The following is a 23,077-nucleotide window of genomic DNA, read 5'->3' as shown; positions in this document are numbered from 1 at the left end:
CCACATGTCTTTACTCAGTGCCATCTGACTTCCCTTGCTGCCAATCGACTGGCGAGTGTTCATCAGAGCTCCTCAAACTACTGCACATCAATGTTCAGCACTATTCTGAAAACTGGCGCCATAGTAACATGTCGTAAATTCATATCGATTGCTTTCAGAGGTACTTTAGTTTGAGGTACCTGGCACCAAAAATTGTCACCATTCAATCTGTCAGTGTTTCTTTGCTGCCTGGAAGTGACGTAATCTGTGTACATTCTCACAAAATTGGGTTTCAGCTACATTGGCAACTTAGTTTTAATAAAAATATGTTCTTGGATTCAGGATATATAGGATACAGTGTCACAATTGCAATTCACACTATGTTTGTCAAACTGAATGAATCTCTGTTGCCTGGTGTAAGGAATATTCATTTATGGTCAGAATGAGAGTGCTTTCAGAGTTGATGTGGGTGCCAAAAAGATGTAGCAGGAGACACCCAAAATGAACTTAGGATTTTACATATTGTGCCAACATGACAGGTCGAATTCACTTGAGGAAATAGAAACTTTTTGCCATTAAACAAAAGAACCTGAATGTTCACTTCACAAGCAGTGAGTATTTAACTAATTACATGTTTCAATACAGTTACACTAGCGGAGCACGTTGCTGGCTGGGGTTGGTGATGCCCAAATACAAGGGGCAGTCAAATTAGATAAGACGGGGGCAAAAAGTAGATAAACTGTTCATTACTTCAGAAGTAATCACCATAAATGTTAATACACTTGTCCACTGTGAGGCAAGATGGTCAGTGCCTTCATGGAAAAATGTGGGCAGGCCAACTCATTGGCAAGGTTGTTTCAACTCTGTTGCCAAAGTTTCACTGGAAAGCCCTTACAAATCCTCCATACAATCCCAATCATTACCCACGTGATCTCCATATTTTTGGAGCCCTGAAGAAAGACATTTGTGGCCGTTGATTTGATTTGATTTGTTTTGTTTTGGACAAAGAGGTGCCTGCCTGGGTACAATCGTGGTTCAGCAGGAAACTGCAAACATTTTTCCATGGAGGCTTAACAATCTTGGCTCACAGTGGGACAAATGCATTACCAGTTGTAGCAATTATTTTTAAAATAACAAACAATGTACTTAATTGGCATTGGTTGCTTGTGTGCTTTTAAAAAATGTTCTTACTTTTTTTCCATGACTGCATCTCATACGGAGTCTCTCTCATCAGAGTCATAAGGCGCAAATTCTCTGGTGTATTGACAGATATTTGCAATTTTGCATTTATGGCATGCAGCTGGAGTCAGTGCAAACAAATGCTGGCCATCATGTCATGGATGCGACACCCAGCATTGATGGAAAGTGTCAGTGTGCTTCCTGTTAGAAGTAAAATTTCTTTTAAACCGGAATTTTACATGCTCATTCAAGAGTGCAGTCACAAATCAGTCTAGTACAATATTCATTTTACCAGTATTAATAGGGACAGTAGTACGCTAAGAATAATGAGTACTCCAGCAGTGACAGCACCGCCCTGGCCCGCGCGGACTCCATCACCGTGTGGGAGCCTGCTGCTCATTTGCTGCTGAAGCACCAGTTATTTCTCTTGTTTCGCTGTTCCTGATAGTTTATTTCAGTAAAAGAATATCACACTAGAGTAATCTGGTAGTGCTCTTATCGAATGGACACACAAAATTCCAATTTAAAACTTTGTGTGTGTGTGTGTGTGTGTGTGTGTGTGTGTAATGAGAAACAGACTGGTGTATTCTGTTAGTGCTGGGCACATCCAATGAGCAGTATTTGTTTGGGCTGACACCAGCTATACATTGCAAAAACGAAATTGCAGGTAATCGTGAAAACACCAGAAAAAAATGTCTGACAACTCTCAGGAGAGACACACAGTATATAGCAATAATAATTACTCCACAAGAAAATAGCAGAGTAAAGCATAAGACACCCACATTGGCATGCGCAAACAAACATGAAGTATTTTAAAATTTGTTTGAGTTACTAAACGGCGTAGTGCTACACTCAGCATAGTCTTGTTGTAGATGGTATGCCATTTCTTTCTGATCTTTCAGTTAACTTCCCCATCCAGTCACTGGGGGCAACCTAGATTTTAGCTTGGGACTCCAAATGGCGGTACAACTCAGCATTTTTCATATTAGCAAATTGTTGTCAGAAGTGAAAGAAACGATAAGTGACAGAAAAAAATATTAGGACAGGGAATAGAAAACCAAACCTTTTGATTTGTAGCCTGACCGTTCTCTATTTAGTCACTGAGCAAACATTGAGACAAATGGCAGGTATAAGTACAGTACCAATGTCTAATAAGAGAGTAACTGTGACAAAACGCGTCTGTCTTCATTAATGAATAGGTCACGTTTCTGACAGAATGGTTGAAATTTATACAGAAAATGTGCTTTTCTGAACACATGCTTACTCCAGTAAGCATTAACATAACAAGCAGAATGGACGAACGGATGTGCGAACTCTCTCTCTCTCTCTCTCTCTCTCTCTCTCTCTCTCTCTCTCTCTCCTGTTTGCATATCAGATAGCCCACAGTTGGTACGCATATTGTGTGAAGGTAATATCCTTGCATTGTGAAGTTATAAACACTGTGTTACAACACAAAACTCTCTTCATAATTAGGCCCATTCATCATGTGTTGTGGCGTAGTTGGCACTGGGATGCCTTTATACTTTCCCTTTTAATTTATGCATAGAAAATATTTATTTTCATTCTATTGTAGTTAATTTGACATAACTTTTCCATACAATTACATTACTGCTTAGCATTAACAGTAGGTGTTAGCATAACAGTTTTTTCCTATATCGTATCTGTCGGAAAGTTCTTGTCAATACCAGCAACATGGCTTGTGCTGCTGATCGTGTCACTGTTTAGAGAAGTGTTCACTTATTTGCAGAGTTCTCACATTATTATTGCTTTTTCAGATGTGGGAATGTTGCAGCAATTTTGGAACTCAGTGAGCATCTACAAAGAGACTTCACAATTTTTGAGGCTGCACCACAGGAAAGTAGAGGAATACCATCAAAGAAACCACAAGCTGACTACTTCCTCTGAAGTGTTTTAGTGTTTAAGTTCATTTGTGTGTGCATGATGTCAGTTTGAGATTGGGACGTAAGTCATTTCATCTGTGTACTTGATATGTAAAGAAATAGTATGAATGTGGTTTATTTTATTAAATATCATCTTCAGAATAAATATGATTTCTGGCTTTTGTTATACATTTTTAAAAAATAAACATTTGTTTTCATTTTTATGTAAGATGTTTTTGAGATGAAGTTTGATAATAAGGCTGATAAAGTTATGTTCTAAATAACAAATGTGAAGTTTTTCCATGTGTAAAAAATTAAGACAAATCATTTCCAAAACTTGATCATTGTCTTTTGTTCATGCATTTAAAATTAAAATATGATTGCAACAAGATGTAATGTACTTTTGCTCACTATCATACACCATATTGAAAGGACAGGTTTCTTTGGAAGATCTGTGGACTGGTTCATTTTCAGTAACATCTCACTTCTTGCCAGACTTTATTGTTCCTTGTCTCTGTTGTAGATAACTCGTGTACATACGTTTACCATACTCTGAAGATGTTCCAGACATCAGGACATTCAATAAAAAAAAAGTGCCCTGTCCAGTAATTTATGTGAATTGCAAGAATCCAAACTGTATTTGTGTTGCTAAAGCTACTGATATCAGTTTTTTTGTTTTTACTCCACTTTATAGTAGATACCAAAGTTTTTTTCAGACATAAATGGTTATAAAAACACTTTTCACAGGTTAAGTGTGAACTACATTGCAGTGTGGCATGGTGTCGTAAATATATTGATTATATAAAATGCTGTTTTTCATTATAGTCCTTCCACCAACATAACTTACATACATTCCATAATTAGACTCAGGTGCTGCAAGCAGCATCAGTGCTTCTACCAGTACATTTAACTTAATGTCCCTTTTTTATTTAAAAAATAACACTTCTGTTAATCGTGTTAAATGACACTAAGTAGTCTAACAATCTGAGTTGCAGTTGAGACTGTTCAGCATTGTTTCATATCTCTTGAAACTGTGGAATCTGGCAGGCAAGCTAGTGTACAGTGCATGCAAAATGCCATGGTCGCTAGATGTGCAGTCGGTTAGGCCGGTATTACACTATCAAATTTCTTTGTCAAAGATTTGATCAAAGATGTGATCAAGTATTCCGTCAAATATATTTGACAAAGATCTTTGACGTAGCGCTAGAAGGGGTATTACACTGTCATCCAATTTTTCGTCAAAGTTCAAGATGGCTGATAACAACAACTTGTTATTAACCACAGCAGTTGCATGTACCACAATTGCACTGTGTGCATATGCGGAAGAGAAGCGGGGAAAAAAAAGGAAACAAACCTGGGTGAAGCCGTGGGTTTTGCGACGACACGATAAAAGCATTCAACAAAACTTGATACGTGAGCTTATAGTGGAGGACGTCAATTACTTAAGAATGGATGAGCATACGTTTCTGTATGTGCTCAATGAAATGTATCCTCATATCACAAAGCACAATATTTACTTAAGAACTATTACATCTGCAGAAGACAGGCTCACTGTAACACTGATTCCTTGCTACAGGAGAGGGTTAGGTCTCCAACCTTCGTAATCTATTTTTGTATTCAGAGTGCCTCACATTGTAAAGCGCCTCATCAGCATCATACATCTCTATTAATTTTGTGGTTGTTGGGACACACCAATTGTATTTACCTGCAATGTTTATAAAAACACTACAGACGACAGAATGCAGCGATGCTAGTGCTCCATGTGGTAATATGTCACATTACAGTGAACAGAAGACAAGTGACTTCTTTGATCAAATCTACAGCAAGGCCCTAGATTTGATCAAATATTGGACGACATTTGACAAAGTTCCCTATTACACCATCAAATATCTTTGACAAAGATACTGAACAAAGATATTTGACAAAGAAATTTGATAGTGTAATACCGGCCTTAGGGATGTGTGGGGAGAGCGGAAGTGGTGAGGGCTTGCTCGGAGCACTGGAGGAGATATGTCAAGTGTTGGAGGGGAACACGCCATTCTAAACTGAAGCCTATGCTCACATTTTTTGCAAATTTTAAGTGGGCCCCATCAACGCCCACACTTGCATGGTGACCATTCAAAAAGACCTACTGCACCCCCTGCTTTCATTAGTATCTAAAAAGAATTCTGCCGAAAATGCATCAATTTATTTTTGCCTGGCTTATTAACTGTTTGTAACTTTCAGAGAAGCCTCATGAGTTGTGAATTTTGAGTGAAACTTACATATTTCTCTGGTTGCCATGTCAAAATTTGCTTCTTGTGCCTAAACACAGCAGACTTTACACTGTCTGACCTCACTAATATGTTGAGCAGACACAATTGCCAAAATCTCATTTCGATATCTGAAACCATTTATGAAATATGAGGAATGTTGTTGATATTTCACTCTGGTTTTATTGCGCAATTGCAAGTGAGTGCTACATCAGAACAGTTTTCTCAAGATTGGTGACAGGCAGATACCTCTAACCCCAAGTCTAAAGAAAAATTCCATGTTACGTAAATTTCATATGCAACAACATATTATGTAATATCCAACAAATGCAGAATCATAGTGACTTCCATTTTTCATTGCACACTTCCCCAAATTTCGCGCAGTGTCTTAATTTCATGTAAATATCACAATAACAATTACTGTTAAAGAAATGGGCACAGTGTCATGAACCTGACATATAAAGCTTTAAGTAAAGCAAAAATGAAATTATTTTTGTCGATTAGTTTCCGTAAAATTGTTTGAGAAAGACTGCAGACTGTGCGCCTTGATTCTGTCATCCGTGACCCGCTGAAAGGTGGAAAACGATTATGGGCTTCCCCCTTCTGAACAAATGAATGAACTCACCCAGCACTTTGGATGAAAACTGGTCACTGCACACCAGCCACCATATCCTGCACGAGCTCTACAATGCGAAGGGTTGTCAAAGACCTTGGTGCCACGTGAGAGTCAGAAATCAGTTGCATCTACTGCTTTTTATTTAGAACATTAAATGGCAGAATTAGGATTTGAAGATAGGGTAATGCAGTGACTACATTCATTACTCAACATCAGGTAGGATATAGTAATGTTGCTAAATTAAAATTTTGTACTATAGGAAAACAAGCAGGTGGGAAATTGGGTGTGGGTTTTATTGTAAGTGGAAATATTAAAAACAGTATGGTGGATGTATAAGGGCATGCATGCTGAAAAGTAATGCATCCAAATTTTTTATGTAAACTCTTAAAGCTTTTTAAGCCTCACAAACATTATTATTAACATCTTATGTCTTTATTCTTCATGTCTACATATTTATTTGTCAACATAATCACTCTGGCAATGGACACGTTTCTCCTAATGAGAGACCACTTTGTTGATAGAGCCTGTAATAAAACATGGAGAAAAAACAATGTTCAGTCACTATCTATTTTAAAACACATTACCAGCATTCAGATAACCCCTCCACGAGTTTGTTGGTTGGTTTTTTACTGATTTAACAGCAAAATATCAAAAATTAAACAAAGTTCAAGTAGGCTGGTATAAATTTTGCAAGTAGCAATACTTGTATCAAAAATCCACAAAAGCTATTCTATTGGATGTCATTCAAGTCAGTGCACCAGCATATTCATAGCCTAAATAGGTAGCAGAAAGGAAGAAGTTGACGCCGTATGTCAGCAATGAGTCAAAGAACGCAAGCAGTCCTATGTGCAGATCAACACACACACACATTTCTGAGTGCAAAGCATGCAGAACTGAGTTTTTTGGCTAACTTGTCCTCAAGACAGTTGCTACCTCATTTTATTACCCATTTAGCTGCCTAGGAACTTCACTCATTATGTCATGTTCAGTGTATGCCTGTTGATCTATACTTCTTGTGCCTGTAAGTCAGTTATTTTTAGAATTGCACAGTATGAGTTTTTATGACATTAAGGATTAAACTCTTGGCTGTGGATCAGATGTAAACCTGTTCCATTATTCTCCTAGCTGTGCCTGCTATGGGTGTGTTTCGGCCTTTTATCAATATACTTGTCACCAGTAAACATTTGAGTTCTGAAAATCCTTCCAATGTCTGAACCAAATAAACTACTTCAGGCTGTCCCATACTTCATGGACAGCTGCAGTTGGACTGGGTCAGCTCCCAGACAGTCCTGCATGTGTGCCACTTGGCCACCCCCACCCCCTTGTGCACTCTGCTAGGGAAGTGCAATCGCATGCTCTACTGCTCGGATGCCTGACTACCCGCATGTCAGCTGTTAGCCGAACCCTGCCCATGGTGCTCGAGCTGGAAAGGATTGATTTATGTAGGCAAGGAACAAGGTTGAGCAAGGCACTTAATCTTGCGCCACACCATATTTGCTTCCCATTGCAAACTTAATCTTGTTCTTGTCATACCATTTGTAATGTGACCATCTGTTTTTTATTTTTAAGATATGAGTACATATTTAGTATTTGGCAAGATCAGAGACGATGTCAACTGTGTAATTTTAATCGTTTAGTTCTATTATACTCGTATGAGAGATCATATAAGGGGCAATCAAATGAAAATGAGATAGATGCAAAAAAAAAAAAAAAGAAACAAACAGTTTGTTATTTAAAAAAAAATCACCATAACCGGAAATACATTTATACCACTATGACACAAGGTGGTCCACGTCCTCCAGGTGCCTATGGAACCATGATTGTACCCATGTGTGCAGCTCATTGTCTGAAGCAAATCGATGGCCATGAAGTCTTTCTTTTGGTCTCAAAACATATACATATCATGCTGGGAGAGATCATGACTATGGAGGATGTGCGAGGGCTTCCCAGCGAACTTTCTGCAGCGTAATCAAAACAACCTTCCAACAAAATGCCCACCCACATGTTGCCAATGTTGTTTCACGTACCCTGCAGAAGTTTCACTGGGAAGCCTTTACACATTCTCATGTAGTCCCAATCTCTCCCAGTGCAGTTTCCATATTTTTTGGAGCCCTGAATAGTGTCATTTGTGGCCACTGATTTGCTTCAGACAAAGAAGTTGACACCTAGTCACAATCATGGTTCTGTAGGCAAATGCAAACTTTTTCCATGGAGGCACTGACGACCTTGTCACACGGGATAAACACAGTAATATTTGTGATTACTTTTGAAATTATATACAGTTTACTAACTCTTTCCCTATCTTCTGATTTTCAATTGACTACCTCATATGTATTGCATTTTCAGTAGAGTAGACTTCGTGGAAACTGGAAAAACCACTGTTAAGAGGTTAATCTCAGATTGATGGTTCATTTGCAAAATGACTCTCAAATATTTTTGAGAACATGGGAAGGAAGGATATCAGTCTCTAATTAGAGATCAGTTGCTCATCTCCACTTCTGTATAGTGGTCCTACTGCCACGTACTTCAGTCCATTGGGAAATACACCTCGATTGGTTACAAAGATAACTCAAGGGCAGTGCTACCAATTCAGCACAGCAGTTTAGTACTTTGAAACACCACAATCCATGGCCACAGGAGTTACTTTTAGTGACCTAACAATTTTTGTGGCTTCTCCAACAGCTTATGTGGTAGAACTGATACCTGGTGATGGAGTATTCATTGCCTGTTTGTTTATTGTATTTGCTTTCAGCTGACCATCTTTTTGTCACCGTGTTTTCTGCTGCTGTGAGTAGGAATGTTTTCAGTTTGGTTGCTTATGATTTGAATTTCACATCTGTCTCACTGTTGATGTCATCACTGAGTTCGATATAATTTGCCTTGCCGATTTCAATTGTTTCATTCCTAATAATGCTCCTAACTGTCTTTGCCTTGTTCTTGGAATTTTTGTGTGCATAGTACATGATTTTTGCATTTTGATGACATGCTGGAGTATTCTACAATTCTGTTTGTAGCACATTTTTAAATCGTGATTAGAGTTAGTCCTTTTGCATTAAATAAAGCTCCCTCTTGTTTCCTAGTATATTTTCACCTATCCAATTTTTACCACCCTCTTTTTTTCTGCTTTCACTGGGAATTGCTTGACCTGTTGCAGAGGAAAACTGTATTCATAATCGTGTGCAAATACTTTTAGTAGAGAGTTAAATTTGTCATCTACTTTATGTCCTTAGTAAATTTCTTCGCATTTCTTGTCTGATAAATTACCTCTGAATAGTATAATTATTTGTGAGCCAGTATTTACAATTCTGTGAAATTTTCCTTTTCCTTTCTAAGTTAAACCTGACCAATGGACATGCTTTATTGTTGCCATTTGACTATCATGGTCAGAAAAACCATTTATTTCATTAATGGCAATTTAATTTAGAAATAGATTATGAATTGATATTGCACTAAGTCCTATTGGTGTTGGGAATATTACTGAGGGAAGGGGTAAAGTCTTGGCAAAGGTGAACATCAGTAACTTTAGGTTCCCTTAATCAGAACTCAAAGAGATGAAATCTCCAGGTACAATCTCCTCATAGTTATTTCTGCTAAGTCTTGTAAGGGTGCCTCCACCCATCTAACTGCTTCATGATGTTTAAACTTTCCCCTTTGGGCAGGAAGCAGGGCTACAGATAGTCAAGGCCTGGGCCTTCAGTGCACTTTTTGTGTATACAGCCGCTACTCCTTTCCTCATATTATGTCTTCAGTAATGTTATACTAACTTTTATCCCAATGTTCAATTTTTGTGACTTCCAAACGATGTTCTGTTTTGCATAGAAATATCTTCATATTTTCCAATGTCTGGTATTGATAATGCTGTGCTGACAGTAATTAGGTGTTTCATGTGCCACATTTTGAAGCACGGCTCAATGCACAATACCACATTACATTTTTCACATGAAACTGATGTACTTGTGGTCTTCAGCTCAAAGACTGGTTTTACACAGGTCTCCACTAGTCTAGTCTGTCTTCATATCTGAATAATTGCTGCAACCTATATCATTCGAACCTGCTTACTATATTCAATCCTTGGTTCCCCTCTACAATTTTTGTCCCTGACACTTCCCTCCGTTACAAAATTGATGCTTAATTCCTTAAGATGTGTGCTACCAACCAGTGTCTTCTTTTAGTCACGTTACGGCATAAATTACCTTTCCCCAGTTTCAGTCAGTATCTCTTCATTATTTATATGATGAACCCATCTAACCTCAGCATTCTTCTGCGATACTGGTATCTCTCCTACATTGTTCTCCAATTTCTCTCTCTCTCTCTCTCTCTCTTACACACACACACACACACACACACACACACACACACACACACGTATGTTTATTTTATGCTTTAAGGCTGTGTTTTTTAAGTAACAGAGTTTACAAAACTAGTGGCAGATCTACGGAAGCCTTTGTTGACTTATTTCTTCTTCATTTCCAATACAGTTCCTAAAATATGTCTAAAAAAAATAAAAGTAAAATTTAATCACTAAAAGTCTTCTCCCAGATCATGTGGCTGAAAATCAAGGTAACACAGAAAAGTGTAACTTCGCACAGTATGTAGCATAGTTGTAATTTGTTAGTTTTCGATGGCCAGCATCTGTAGCTCACAATTCAGTCAGGCTCCAGCTGCCACACGTGACAAACCAGGAGACTAGCAAGTTAAATATTTAGCTGTCTCTGTCTGCTTTTATAGATAATTCTTAGGTTAGTAATACTAGAATGGGTAGGAGGTGTGCATGCCCTGAGGTGGACGCAGGATGATCTGGTGCAATTCACAAACAGCTGAAGACACTTTTGGACACCTTCAACCGTCTTCAGGCTGCTGCCTTGGGGTGTAGCAGTGGCATAGAATCTGGTGCTTTGCCATGGGAAACATCAAGTGTGATTTGTTTTGCCCACTGGTTCTGCTGCTGAGGCACCTCGCATAGTACCTGATTTGGGGAATCTCCGGCTTCACTGCAGAGTGGACGATAGGTGGTAACATGTTCGTGTTGCACAAGGGGAGTCAGGGTGGAGCCCGGCTATCTGGCTGGCTTCACCCATTCACCCCTGGTAGACAGGTGGCTGCTCCTTCAGCAGGGTCTGAGCAGGCACAAGTGGGGGGGGGGGGGGGGGCATTTACCAGTTATTGGGAGCTCCATTGGGTGTGCATTATGGATCCCCATAGGAAAATAGCATCCCAGGCAGGAAAGAAATTGAATGTACACTTTATATGTCTGACAAGGGGCCTCAGATATGTGGAGGAGGCACTACCTACTGCTCTAAAGTATGCTGAGAGCAGTTGTCTGCAAGTTGTGGCTTGCCTGTCATTTGAGTTATGAGGCCATCCACAGTTTGGATGGACAACAGTTGGAAGTGGTGAAGACTGGTTACTAAAGACAATACATCCACCAAGAAGTATAGGAGAGTAGTTTTTGCTAGAAAGAGCAGATATGCATTTGTTAGCATCCCACTCTGACAATGAGTGTACATCATTTAGCCCCAGTATCACACACTTAAGGAATTATGGGAAAAGTGTAATCTGACTGTAAATTGTGCTCGAGAAGTATGTGCCGAGTAAGTGGATTAACGATGGGAAAGACCCACAGTGGTTTAATAACATATTTAGAAAATGCTGAGGAAGCAGACATTTGCACATTCTGTTCAAAAAATGACTGTGCAAACAACAACTTGTAAAAGTAGAAATTCACATGTCTGTAAAAAGACTGATGCACGAAGCAGATAACAGCTTCCATCATCATTCCTTAGCAAAAGATCTTGCTGAAAACCTGAGAAAATTTTGGTCCTATGTAAAATTGTTAAGTGAGTCAAAGGCTCCTATCCAGTCTCTTGCCGACCAGTCTGACATGGCAATAGAAGACAGTGAAGGAAAGCTGAAATGTTAAATTTTGCATTTAATAAGTTATTCATGCAGGAGGATCGTATGAATAAACTGTCGCACAGGCTCCCATATGGAGGGCGTAGTAATAGGCATCCCTGGTGTAGAGAAGCAACTGAAAGAGTTTAAAACAAGTTAATTGCCTGTTCGGGATGGAATGCCACTTTGGTTTTATGTATGTTACTCTGCTGCATTGGTCAAATCATAAGCAACTGGAAAAAAGTGCAGGTGACTGCTGTATATAAGAAGGGTAAAAGAATGGACCCGAAAATTATAGACCAATATCCTTAACAACATTTGTTGCAGAATGCATGCACATTTTCTGAGTTAAAGCATAATAAATTATATTGAGATGGAACAGCCTCTGTCCACAAATAAGCAGGGATTTAGAAAGCATGGTTCATGTGAAACTCAGCTTGCCCTTTCCTTACAATATCCTGTGAGACACAGATGAAGGGCAACAGGCAGATTCCATATTCCTAGATCACCAGGAAACATTTAAGATGGTGCCCTACACCAGGCTGTTAACGAAGGTCCACGTGTATGGATTAGGTTCAAAGGTATGTGAGTGGCTCAAAGAAGTGACGGAACACAGTATGTCGTCTTCGATGGCAATTGTTCAACAGAGACAAGGGCATCATCAGAAGTGCCTCAGGGAAGTGTGTTACGACCACTCTTACTCTATATATAAGTAAATTATCTGGTGGACAGGGTGAGCAGCAGTCTTCTTTTCGCAAGGCACTATTGAAGAAATATAGAGAACCAGCATGAAAGCTGACTGCAAATCAAATTACTGCCACCAACGTACATTTCAGATAAGAACCACAAAGATAAGAGAAATTAGAGCTCGTAAGGAGGCATGGCAAACAGACAGTCCTTTTTCCATTGCTCTGTTTGCAAGTGGAAAAAGGACAGAATCTTTAGGACTGATACAGGATACCCTCCGCCATGCACCATCTGTTTGTTGCAGAGTACTTATGTAGATGTAAATGGTCACTAGAAGACTCCCATCTCTTCAGTCTCAAAAGTTTTGTAGACTATGTGTTAAACAGAAAAAATCTGATAAAAGTAAAGTGGGCATCATCTCTGTGCTCATTAACAGCATTTCCCCAACTTTTTAGATATTTTAGCATGTCTTAACACATTTTAAATTTGAATGGTTTTTGCAGTACACCAAAACATGCAGTCTCATTTGCCTCAATGGTTGAGAAAAACTGCCAAAATTACATGGAAAGCTGTCATGTGTGTCAAACCACTGCAGTTTGATCCAGCATAAAATGCAGTTAACAAGAGTACAGAGGCTGTGCTGTGGTGTGTTTTGGAGAGGAAGGTAGGCAGTAATCAACCTAAGGTGGGAAGGAAATGGACTGTCAACAGATGGTTTTAATCATTTGCAATCCTCTGTTTGATACCATCTGATGTAAAGATTTTCTATTCTGTTGTCTCATAACACACTTTGAAATTTTCAGGTGAGCTATTTCTTTTCCATTTGAAACAGGCTAATCACTACAGTAATCCACTAGCTTTTTCTCTGCCCAGAATATGTAAGACTGGAGAGTGTATTGCTAAGTAAATTGCTCAGAAGAGGTTAAACACCCATTGAAAAAATGGAAAGCAGATGATTTGTTTTGAAGTAATGAAATCAGTCTCTCAGATATCAACTGTAATACAATTTAAAAACAAAATGCAGCATGTACTGTAGATATGTAAAACACATGAAACAGAGAAAGGTCAGTTAACAACTAGTTATACTGTAAAGATTTTTACAGTGCATGCTACAAAAATTTGTCCACAAATCTTCCAAGTGTACACCATTGCATTCACAACACAGTTCAATCCATCAACAACAGTGCTGCTGCAATAACAGAAAAATCTGTCATACCCCAGTAGCCTCTGTTGCATTCCACAGATTTTCTTGTATTGTGCCTTGAGAAATAAGCTTTTTGTGTGCCAATACAACCAGAATATTTTCAGTCTAGAGATCACATTAGCCAAATAGGTTCACAACCTGGGATAATGTCCAGTCAAATAATGACCCACTCTACTCTCATTGCTGGCACACTACGTGAAGCATCAGCGTTCTGTCATATTATCCAAGGAACACTGTACAAGTAAAGTTCTGTGTTCAAAACATAGCTCCACATTGCAGATGAAGAAAATGTTGCCAAAAAACTCGGACACAGGAATGAAGTTTTCAAAATGTATAAGTACACAGAATACCAGATCGAGCATACTCTAAAAGGCAAATTGATGCTGCCAGCAGAGGGAACCAGAACCAGTACCAATAAAGTAGCAACTTCACTTGCCTTCCATACACTGGCAGCATTTCTGGCGAAAATGGAGGAATACCTTGGATATATGTTTAAAAAGTTATATAATTCCCTTCAACAAAATTAAAAGGTATACTTTATTAATCTAGGGCTACAAATACAGGGTATGTATGTACTATATACCATGTTGGACAGACAATAAGATCTGTTAAACAAAGATGCAAGGTACACACGGGTTACGTACAACTCAAGTAGCCAACTAAATCATCTATCACCAAACAGTGCCTCATCCATGAGCATAAAATGAAATTTTAAGATACCAGCATCATGGCGGAGGTGATAAATTTCTGGGACAGTGTATTACAGGAGACAGTTGAGATTAGTGATGGATAATTTAATCAAAAGATCTAGAGGCTTTAAACTTGGGATGTAGCACACAGTTTAATTAAGTCATGTCAGAAAACATTTTGGTTGCCACAGATACATGCCAGTGCATAGAGGTTTTGGAGAAAGGGTTTTGTCTTGTTGCAATTTCTTTACTTAAAATTTCATTGGATTTTAATTTAAGTTTACAGTTTTAAGGACCATGTACAGTACATACCATTCACAATTTGGCTGGAATCCAAACAGCAAGTAACAAAATCTGTGCTCAACACCTTATGAAAACAACTGCTAAAAGTTGTCCAGATATCGTGTAAAGAGAAATCAAAATTCAATAGCAAACCATAAAATTTTTAAAGCATCAATTTTGGCAAGGAATGGTGAAAGATCACAAAGGATTTTAATTATTTATATTGGAAACAAACTATGATAAAAATACAAATAGCATCACATAATGGTATGTAATACCTGTTAAGCTGTCGTAACAGGCGGAGAAGTGCAACTACGACATGGTGTGTCCCAAGGTGGCGGATGGTGGGGTGGTCCTCACTGGCTTGCCAGCGGACTTGAGTGAAATGAAATAGCTCTCACGGACGAAACACAAACCCTCTGGATTAATACTCCAGCTGTATCTTTAGCAATCTTAGGAATGCTCCACCACTCCAACCTGACAAATTTTATGGATTATGAGTGGAAAAGAAAACAAATGACCCCAGAGAGTAAAATCTCTCAAAATCAGGTTGTAAGCAGGCATTTCAGATTCTGGGAAGCCTGTACTTTCTGCTCTTTTTTGTATCAAAAGAACCTGAAAAGCTCAAATTCAAGAAGAAATATAATATAGGAACACTGAACATTAACTCACTGATCAAAACAGGAAAGTGTCAAGAACTGACTCAAGCACTTGAACACCATAATATCCAAATTCTGGCACTACAAGAAACTCACTATACTGATGCAAATTCTTTTGCAACGGCCAATTACAGAGTTCATAAAGGAAAACCAGCAGAGTATATCTTTGAAAAATGCCCTCTATTAGGTACAGGCTTTATAGTTAGAAGAAATATAACAGAGACCGTAACAAACTTCAGCTCTAAGTCCAACAGGCTCTCAACACTCATGTGAATGCTCAAGCTCCAACAAACATTGACAATAAAAAAAATCTGAACAAAGTACAGACTTTCTGGGAATAACTAGAAGACACGATTCAGAAGATTACAAAGGAAAATGTCGTCATTCTGCTCGGGGATTTTATTGCACAGCTCGGCAAGGAGAGGAAATACAAAAACATCATTGGAGAATACCCAGCGCATAAGAGGTCAAACAACAATGGAATAAGACTTGTGGAACTCTGCCAAATCTTCAATCTCAAAATTATGACTACACACTTCAAGAAACATCCCAAGAAGATGAAGACTTGGAAAGCACCAATCAACTCCTTGGAGAGTTCCAAATTGACCACATAGCCATTTCTAGAAGAGAATTTAAGAAAATTCAAAATATTAAGGTTCAGAAAGGAGCCAAAAGATATGGATCACTATCTTGTTAAGTCTAACGTTAAAATCATTCCAAATTCAGGAAGAAATGATAATAAACCTATGAGAATGCATTTTGAAACAAGGAATATTTTGTCAGATACTCAAAATTATTTTAAATAAAAATTGCAAGGTGAGACATAGGATGAAATGAAGTCTTAAATAATGAAAGCTACAGAAGAATCTCTTCCAACAAAAACTAACACAAGAATATCTGGTGGAATGAAAAGTGCAGTGAAGCATAGAGCTTTGGAAAACAGACAAAAGCTATGGCAAAAATTTAAATTGAATCTGACACAAAACAACCTAGAAAGGTTCAGAGAAGGTAGAAAAATAGCCTCCTACACAATCGCAAACAAAAAGAGACTGTATGAAAGACTACTTCTTAAACAAATACATGTGTACTTCACTCAAAACAAATCCAGAGACTATTACCAATCTTTCAGAAGACACCGGAAAGGTTGCGAACCACCCACTTTAAATTTTCATGACAAATCAGGTACAAATGACCAAGAAAACTGCAACATTTTAGCATACTATTTTGAAGACCTTCTCAACTGTAAAGCGCCCCCAGAGAAACCGGAATTCACAACTCTAACAGAAATCCCTGCAGAATCACATCCACCAACTCTAAATAAAGTCTGGCAAGCTATAAAATTCCTCAAGAACAACAAATCTTCTGGTGAAGGTGGAATCACAGCTGAACTTTTGAAAGTAGGTGAGGAAGAAGTAGCACTACACCTCGGTACAATTATTAAGGAAATTTGGAGAACCGAGAAGATCCCAGAAGATTGGAGAATGGCACTTATACATCCACTTCACAAAAAGGATGACATATCAGATGTGAACAATTACAAATGGATTTCCCTTCTATCCATTCCATACATGGTCCTTTGCAAGATATTACTAAATAGGACTGAACCAGTTCTCAAAGCACAGATAGGAGAATACCAAAGTGGATTTAGAAAAGGAAATAGCTGTTCAGAGTAAATTATTACCCTTAAAAACATTATTAGAACATGTGCTGGTCTGGTTAACCACATGTTACAATGTTTATTGATTTTAGAAAAGCATATGACTCCATAGACAGAGAAGGCTTCATTAGAACTCTGGAGGAATTTGGAATTGACAGAAAAACTAGAGAGATAGTAAAGCAAACACAAAGATACCAAGTCCAAAGTCAAATTTCGAGGCAAGATTCCTGACCCTTTTAAAATCCAAACGGGTTTGAGACATGGGGATGGACTCTCCTCAAGTCTATTCAACACCACTTTGGAAAAGATCATAAGGGAGACATTGCAGGAATACACTCACCAAAAAGGGAAGGGAATTTCTATTGGAGGATCAGTTAAAGGCCTTATGATACATGCACTAGCTTTTGCAGATGATATTGCTCTCCTATCCACAAATAAAGCAGATGCAATTAAACAAATAGCAATCTTAGCAAAGCACGCAGCTAAATTTGGCTTACAGATATAACAAGAAAAAACTAAATTCATGTCTAACAAATATAAGGAAATCAAAGAACTGCACACAATTATTGGATGTATCGAAAGGATCAAAACTTTATATATTTGGGAGAAACAACAACGGATACTTGCATAGAAAAAGAAGATGTCAAACTTCGAGTAGCTAAACAAAAAATGCCTATCTCGAAATGCAAAGTTATTACACTACAATACAGTTGCGAGAACAGAAGTTCAACATGCCGCAGAAACACTCTCCCTCAAGAACAAAGGACTAATGATGAGCCTGAGAAGAAGGAAAGAGTAATTCTAAGGAAGATTCTTGGTGGACACAAAAAAATTGGTGAAAAATGGGTAAAGATGAGTAATGAGAAGATCTACCAATTTATTAAACCAGTCACAACGTAAATGAGAAAGAGAAGGCTGATGTTCTTTGGTCATCTGGTAAGAATGGATGATGGCAGATTGACGAAGAAAATCTTCACTACAATTCAACAGAGAAAAACACCGAGGTCTTGGCTGCAAGGAATAAAGGAAGACCTCAGTGAACTTGGACTTACAGAAATGGACGCAATGAATAGGGACAAGTACAGAGAGGCAATAACTGAGTTCGAATTTTTTCAGGAGGCCCCAAAACCGAAGAGCAACAGGAAATGATGATAATTTTTATATTATCTTTATGTTTTACAACAAATGAATATGAGAAATTAGATGTGGATTATTTGATGATGAAACGGCCGAACACTACTTACATTCTTTTGTTAATTCTTCTTTAATCAAAGGCAGGACCGTCCCTCGAGATTATTTACCACTCATTTTCTTTGTCTTGGACATCTGTGTGTGTACGAATTGTTTCTGATTGATCGGTCATGCATTACCTGACAATGACATCACACGCTGTGCTCACTGGCCAGATACAGTCACAACTTTTTTTAAAATCTCATTGATGATGGCACATCTAAAAGTGGACGGATTTTAATTTTCACATTGTCACAACATACATGGCGCATCAGCAGAAGATATTTATGCTATCATCTTTAGGAAGTGCATTCTTATTGTGTTTTAATTTACATTATATAATAATAATAATAATATTTAATAATAATTTACATATTAACCGCAATATTTTGTAGAGTCTCTCATTGAGAAACCTTTCACTGAAATACCTAAATAAAGAAGAAAGACATGTTTCAGTGTGAATCTACGTCTGCATAGACATAGTGACTGTAGATGTTGAAAATTCCATTTCTGTGACATGTTGGTTCAGCTACTGTTAATACCCTGCTGAAAAATTGTAAATTTATGTATGTCAGATCAGCAGCCAGTCACAGAGTGCTTCATGATATTGAAAGTAGAGTATCGGAGTCAATTCTTGCACCGAATGTGTGGAGACAGGATACATTAATTGTTTCTGAACTTTTCTCCAGAGAGAAAACTAATTGTGTTCACAAGATCTCCAGGATTTTTTAAGGTGAGTCTTTTACAGAACACAGAATAGCTACCTCCACTACAGTGGTCCTACCGTGTTGCAGCCTACCAGAATGCGTATCTATCAACATCTCTAAAATGAGTTACTGACAAATGTTCTTGGCATTGGATGCCAAGAGTCAGGAAATGTGAATCTCATGTTCAGGCATCAGCACCTCACTATTAACATGTTGACTGAACAAGGTTGCCACCGGACACACAGCACTGGTTTGTGTCTGACGCCGTGTGCCTGTGCCTGCTGGTGGCCACATGCTCCATTCTGTCTCGTACTGTATATATGTCAATGCTTTCGGGGAAGGGGGGGTGGGGAGAAAACAGAGTTCAAAATGTGAACAAGATATTGAACCCAATTTCCTATACACTGGCTTAAAATCAATGAAGAAATGTAAATTAATGCTCAGTAACATGGTGGAGCATGTGGCAGCCAGCAGCCCCATGGCATCAGGCTTGAACCTCTACTGTATGTGCCAGCAGCTTTCTAGCAGTCAGTGTGTTAACCAACACCGTAATCAGCTGATTCATCATTGTATATGATTGATTCATTACACTGTATTCCCAATTAGTGTTCTGGCCTATTTCCATCATAGCAGTTGACTGACTGTTTACAGCCTGTCTCTCAAGTGTGTTGGATAATACACATGCCCAACTAGCAACAATGTTAGTGTACTCACAAACAAAGTTGACTCATATGTTGCAATGAAATTTATTAGACTTCACTGCTCCACATGGTTACCAACAATTACAAACCATCCTGTATTACTGCTATAGTCGAGACGGCATAAGAAAATCCTCGACAGCTCACACCACAGTTGTCAGCTCTCAACTATGAAGCACTAATGGCTGCAGGCAAAAATACTCCTGACCACAATATCCAGTAACACACTGTTGCCATTCCCTGCATCCAACAGTTTGCCCTCCTTCTGTCCTGTTCCCCCTCACCATTTATGTCCAAGTCACCTTCAGAGTGCACTGCTCCCCGTCAGCTCTGACAACCATGTATCATATGCACAGCATATGTACCTGCAACATCTCCCTCCCGCATTTCTAGCTGGCAAACCGGCTGTCTCCTTCTGAACCACTAGCCTCCCGACGTCAATCCCTCTCCTCAAAAGAGAGAGAGAGAGAGAGAGAGAGAGAGAGAGAGAGAGAGACAAGAGCTAGCAAGTTTTCTTTCTTCTGTGTGTGTCTTTTGATGATTCAACACCTCTACTTTTGTTGAGTCATCTCCTTTACTCCATTAAGTATTTACATTATATCAGAACAGTCCTACAATTTTTCATGACTACTGCTTACCATGCATGTCTTTGGCCTAATCTCCAAAAATCACCATACTCACTCCTTCGGTACATAACAATGTTTACAGCAAAGGCAGTAGCCACCATGCAAGGTCTAGTTTCATCAGCTCTCTTGGAATGAGCAAAATGTTGACCATACCTGCCTCTTAAGGGTACTATTCATTGTCTTTCAACACCCCAGCAATGGGGTAGCAACGATGTTTATCTTATGAGTAAAATGCAGAAGGCAACTGAGCTTCGGCAAGGAACTTCGGTGAACTTGCTCTAGTCACCACCATAACAAGGTCCCCTAACAACACAGATTATTAAAGCCATTGATCACAATAGATATACAGAAATCCAAAAGGGGTAGTGCTGCCACTATTCTACTTCGACCAGTGACATCACAGCTGACACTATTTTACTGAAATGAAGGTTAAAGAGACAGACCATTATCTTACATAGCCTGAGGTCTACATTCAGGGTTGCCACAAGTTTCCCCAAGTGAAATTCCCTGATATTTCCAGACAAGTTTTAGCATTTTTCCCTAACAAATTCTGAGGCCTGAAGAGTAAGTTTAAGGTGAAAGCTTTGCTACAAGTAACAATAGTGCAAACGAGGAAATATCTAAAAAAAATCTAGCAAGCAGATGGTGTTTCCCCCTCCCAGGGGACACTGCCTTATGGTAGGCACCTTCAGTGTCAGGCGGGATGGTTTGCGTGCCTCGATGAAGTTGAGAGCTATGCCAGCACTAGTGTAGCTAATGGCAGGGTCACCCAAGCTGAACTGGTCTCGACTGAGGAGCCAGACGTAGTGTGTCCCACAACATAGGGCAGGGGGAGCTCTTTAGGTGCAGGGAAGCCAACCTCCCTAGGGTAGTAAACCCTAAGAAAATCCAGGTTCTACAAGATGGGGGTTGGGCATGGGGCCGATAACCCCACACTGTAAAAATGACATACCACAGAACCACAACAAGAGCCTTGGATGATGGATGAGACACAAAAAACAAGACCTCGGCAAAGACAAAGGACAAAAGATTTGGCAATAGTAGAATGGAATGTATGAACAATGTTGAAACCTGGAAAAATGAAAGAAATAGCTGATGAGATCATTAAGTTCCAGTATAACATCGTAGCGCTACAACAAATAAGATGGTAGCGACAAGGAAAGATAGATATGCCCCAGTATTCTCTACTGTATAGTGGACCAGATAGAAGAACAGGACAAGACGGAACGGGATTCATAATAACAAAGGATGTTGGTAAAAGTGTTTTGGAATTTGAACCCATAAATGAAAGACTTAGCAGGCAGAGTGAAAGGGGAATCCAGAAATATAACGATAACAACAACATACGCACTAACAGAGGAAGCAGAACAACAAACAAAGAGCACCCAGTAAAGTACAAAAGTCTGATCCGTTCTTAGATATGGAACATTTTAATGCACAGGTTGGACAAAGTGAATACGGAAGAGTTATCTGGGAGATACACAATACATGAAGAAAGTAATGAGTGTGGAGAGATGTTATGTCAGTTTGCTGCTAGAAATAACGTAATCATCAGGAGCACATTTCCCACATAAAAGAATACATCTCAGAACATGGAAATCAAATGTAAGTGGAGTAGTCAATTGAATAGACCACGTGTTAGTAAAGGCACAACATGACACGTCGGTTATCAATGTGAGCAGCTGCAGGGGCCCTACCTGTGATTCAGACCACTATGCTGTAAAAGCTGTAGCGAGAGAACCTACCTGTAACCCATAAACCTGGAATGGAGAAAAATACAAACTGGGACACAGAAGAACTCAATGACCCAAAAGTTGTGAAAGCTTACCAAGCAAAAGTTAGAGATGCACTGACTCCCAGCTGAGGAAACAATGGGAATCCAGGAGAGATGGACTAAGGCCCAGAAAGTGCTGAAAGAGGCAGCAGAAGACATAGTCGGGATGAGAAGAAGTGAAAGAAAGGAGTGGTTTGATGATGAATGCAGGCTAGTAATAGAATGTAAAAATGCAGCACAACTGAGAGTGATACACAGAGAGACAAGAAAAAACGTGCAGGTGTAAAAAGAATTAAGATCCAATGCCCAAAGAATGTGCAAGAAACAGAAAAATAAATGGCTGAAATCAAAGTTTAAAGAGAGAGAAGAATTAAAGGAACAGAATGAAACGAAGAAATTCTATCACGCAGTGCGAAAGATGAGAAAAAATTTTCAACCCAAACAAGATGCAAGCAAAAACAGAAACGGTAAAATAATAAGAGATGAACCAGAAATGTTGCAGAGGTGGGCAGAATACTCTGAAAACACGCTCAACAAAAACTCAGATCAGGCCCCAAGAGGTACACAGGGACAAGAAGAGAACATAGAGGCAAGAGGGAAATTGAAAGGGATGGGGTACAAAACCCAATAATGTTGGAAGTGGAATAAACTAAAAAATAACTGAGCACCCAGTGAAGATGGGATCGTGTCAGAACTAATAAAATCAGGAGGCAACCTCGAAGACATAAAATATTTAAACTAATAAAGAACATGTGGGTAAATGAAAGCATGCTGGAGGAGTGGGATACTGGAATAATATGCCCAATATATAAGAAAGGAGAAAAGCTCAATTGTGACAACTATAGAGGCATAATCCTACCGAATACAGTATATAAGATGATCTCTGGAGTGCTGAATGAAAGAAGTGCACCGAAAAGATACTCGGAGAATACCGATGTGGATTCCAACCAACCAGAGGCACATCTGACCAGTTGTTTGTTGTTAGACAAATAATGAAAAATTTTTACGAATATGATATAGATCTCCACTTCGTGTTCATTGACTTTAAATAAGCTTTCGATAGTAT

General features: G+C 38.8%; 1 protein-coding gene across 1 annotated transcript in view; it reads left to right on the top strand.

The window, feature by feature from the left end:
• The window catches only part of LOC124544991 (serine/threonine-protein phosphatase 4 catalytic subunit), a 36,733-nt gene extending 33,306 nt beyond the window's left edge, over nt 1-3,427 (top strand). Inside the window, exon 7 of the mRNA XM_047123748.1 lies at nt 2,934-3,427. Coding sequence (XP_046979704.1) covers nt 2,934-3,063 — 130 coding nt within the window. The 3' untranslated portion in view covers nt 3,064-3,427. The remainder of the gene's footprint in view (nt 1-2,933) is intronic.
• The last annotated feature ends 19,650 nt before the right edge of the window (nt 3,428-23,077 follow it).

The sequence above is a fragment of the Schistocerca americana genome, chromosome 8, assembly GCF_021461395.2.
Source record: "Schistocerca americana isolate TAMUIC-IGC-003095 chromosome 8, iqSchAmer2.1, whole genome shotgun sequence".
In the NCBI taxonomy this organism is placed as follows: Eukaryota; Metazoa; Arthropoda; class Insecta; order Orthoptera; family Acrididae; genus Schistocerca; species Schistocerca americana.
Note: the sequence above shows the minus strand (reverse complement) of the source record. Positions and strands in the feature narration are given on the sequence as shown.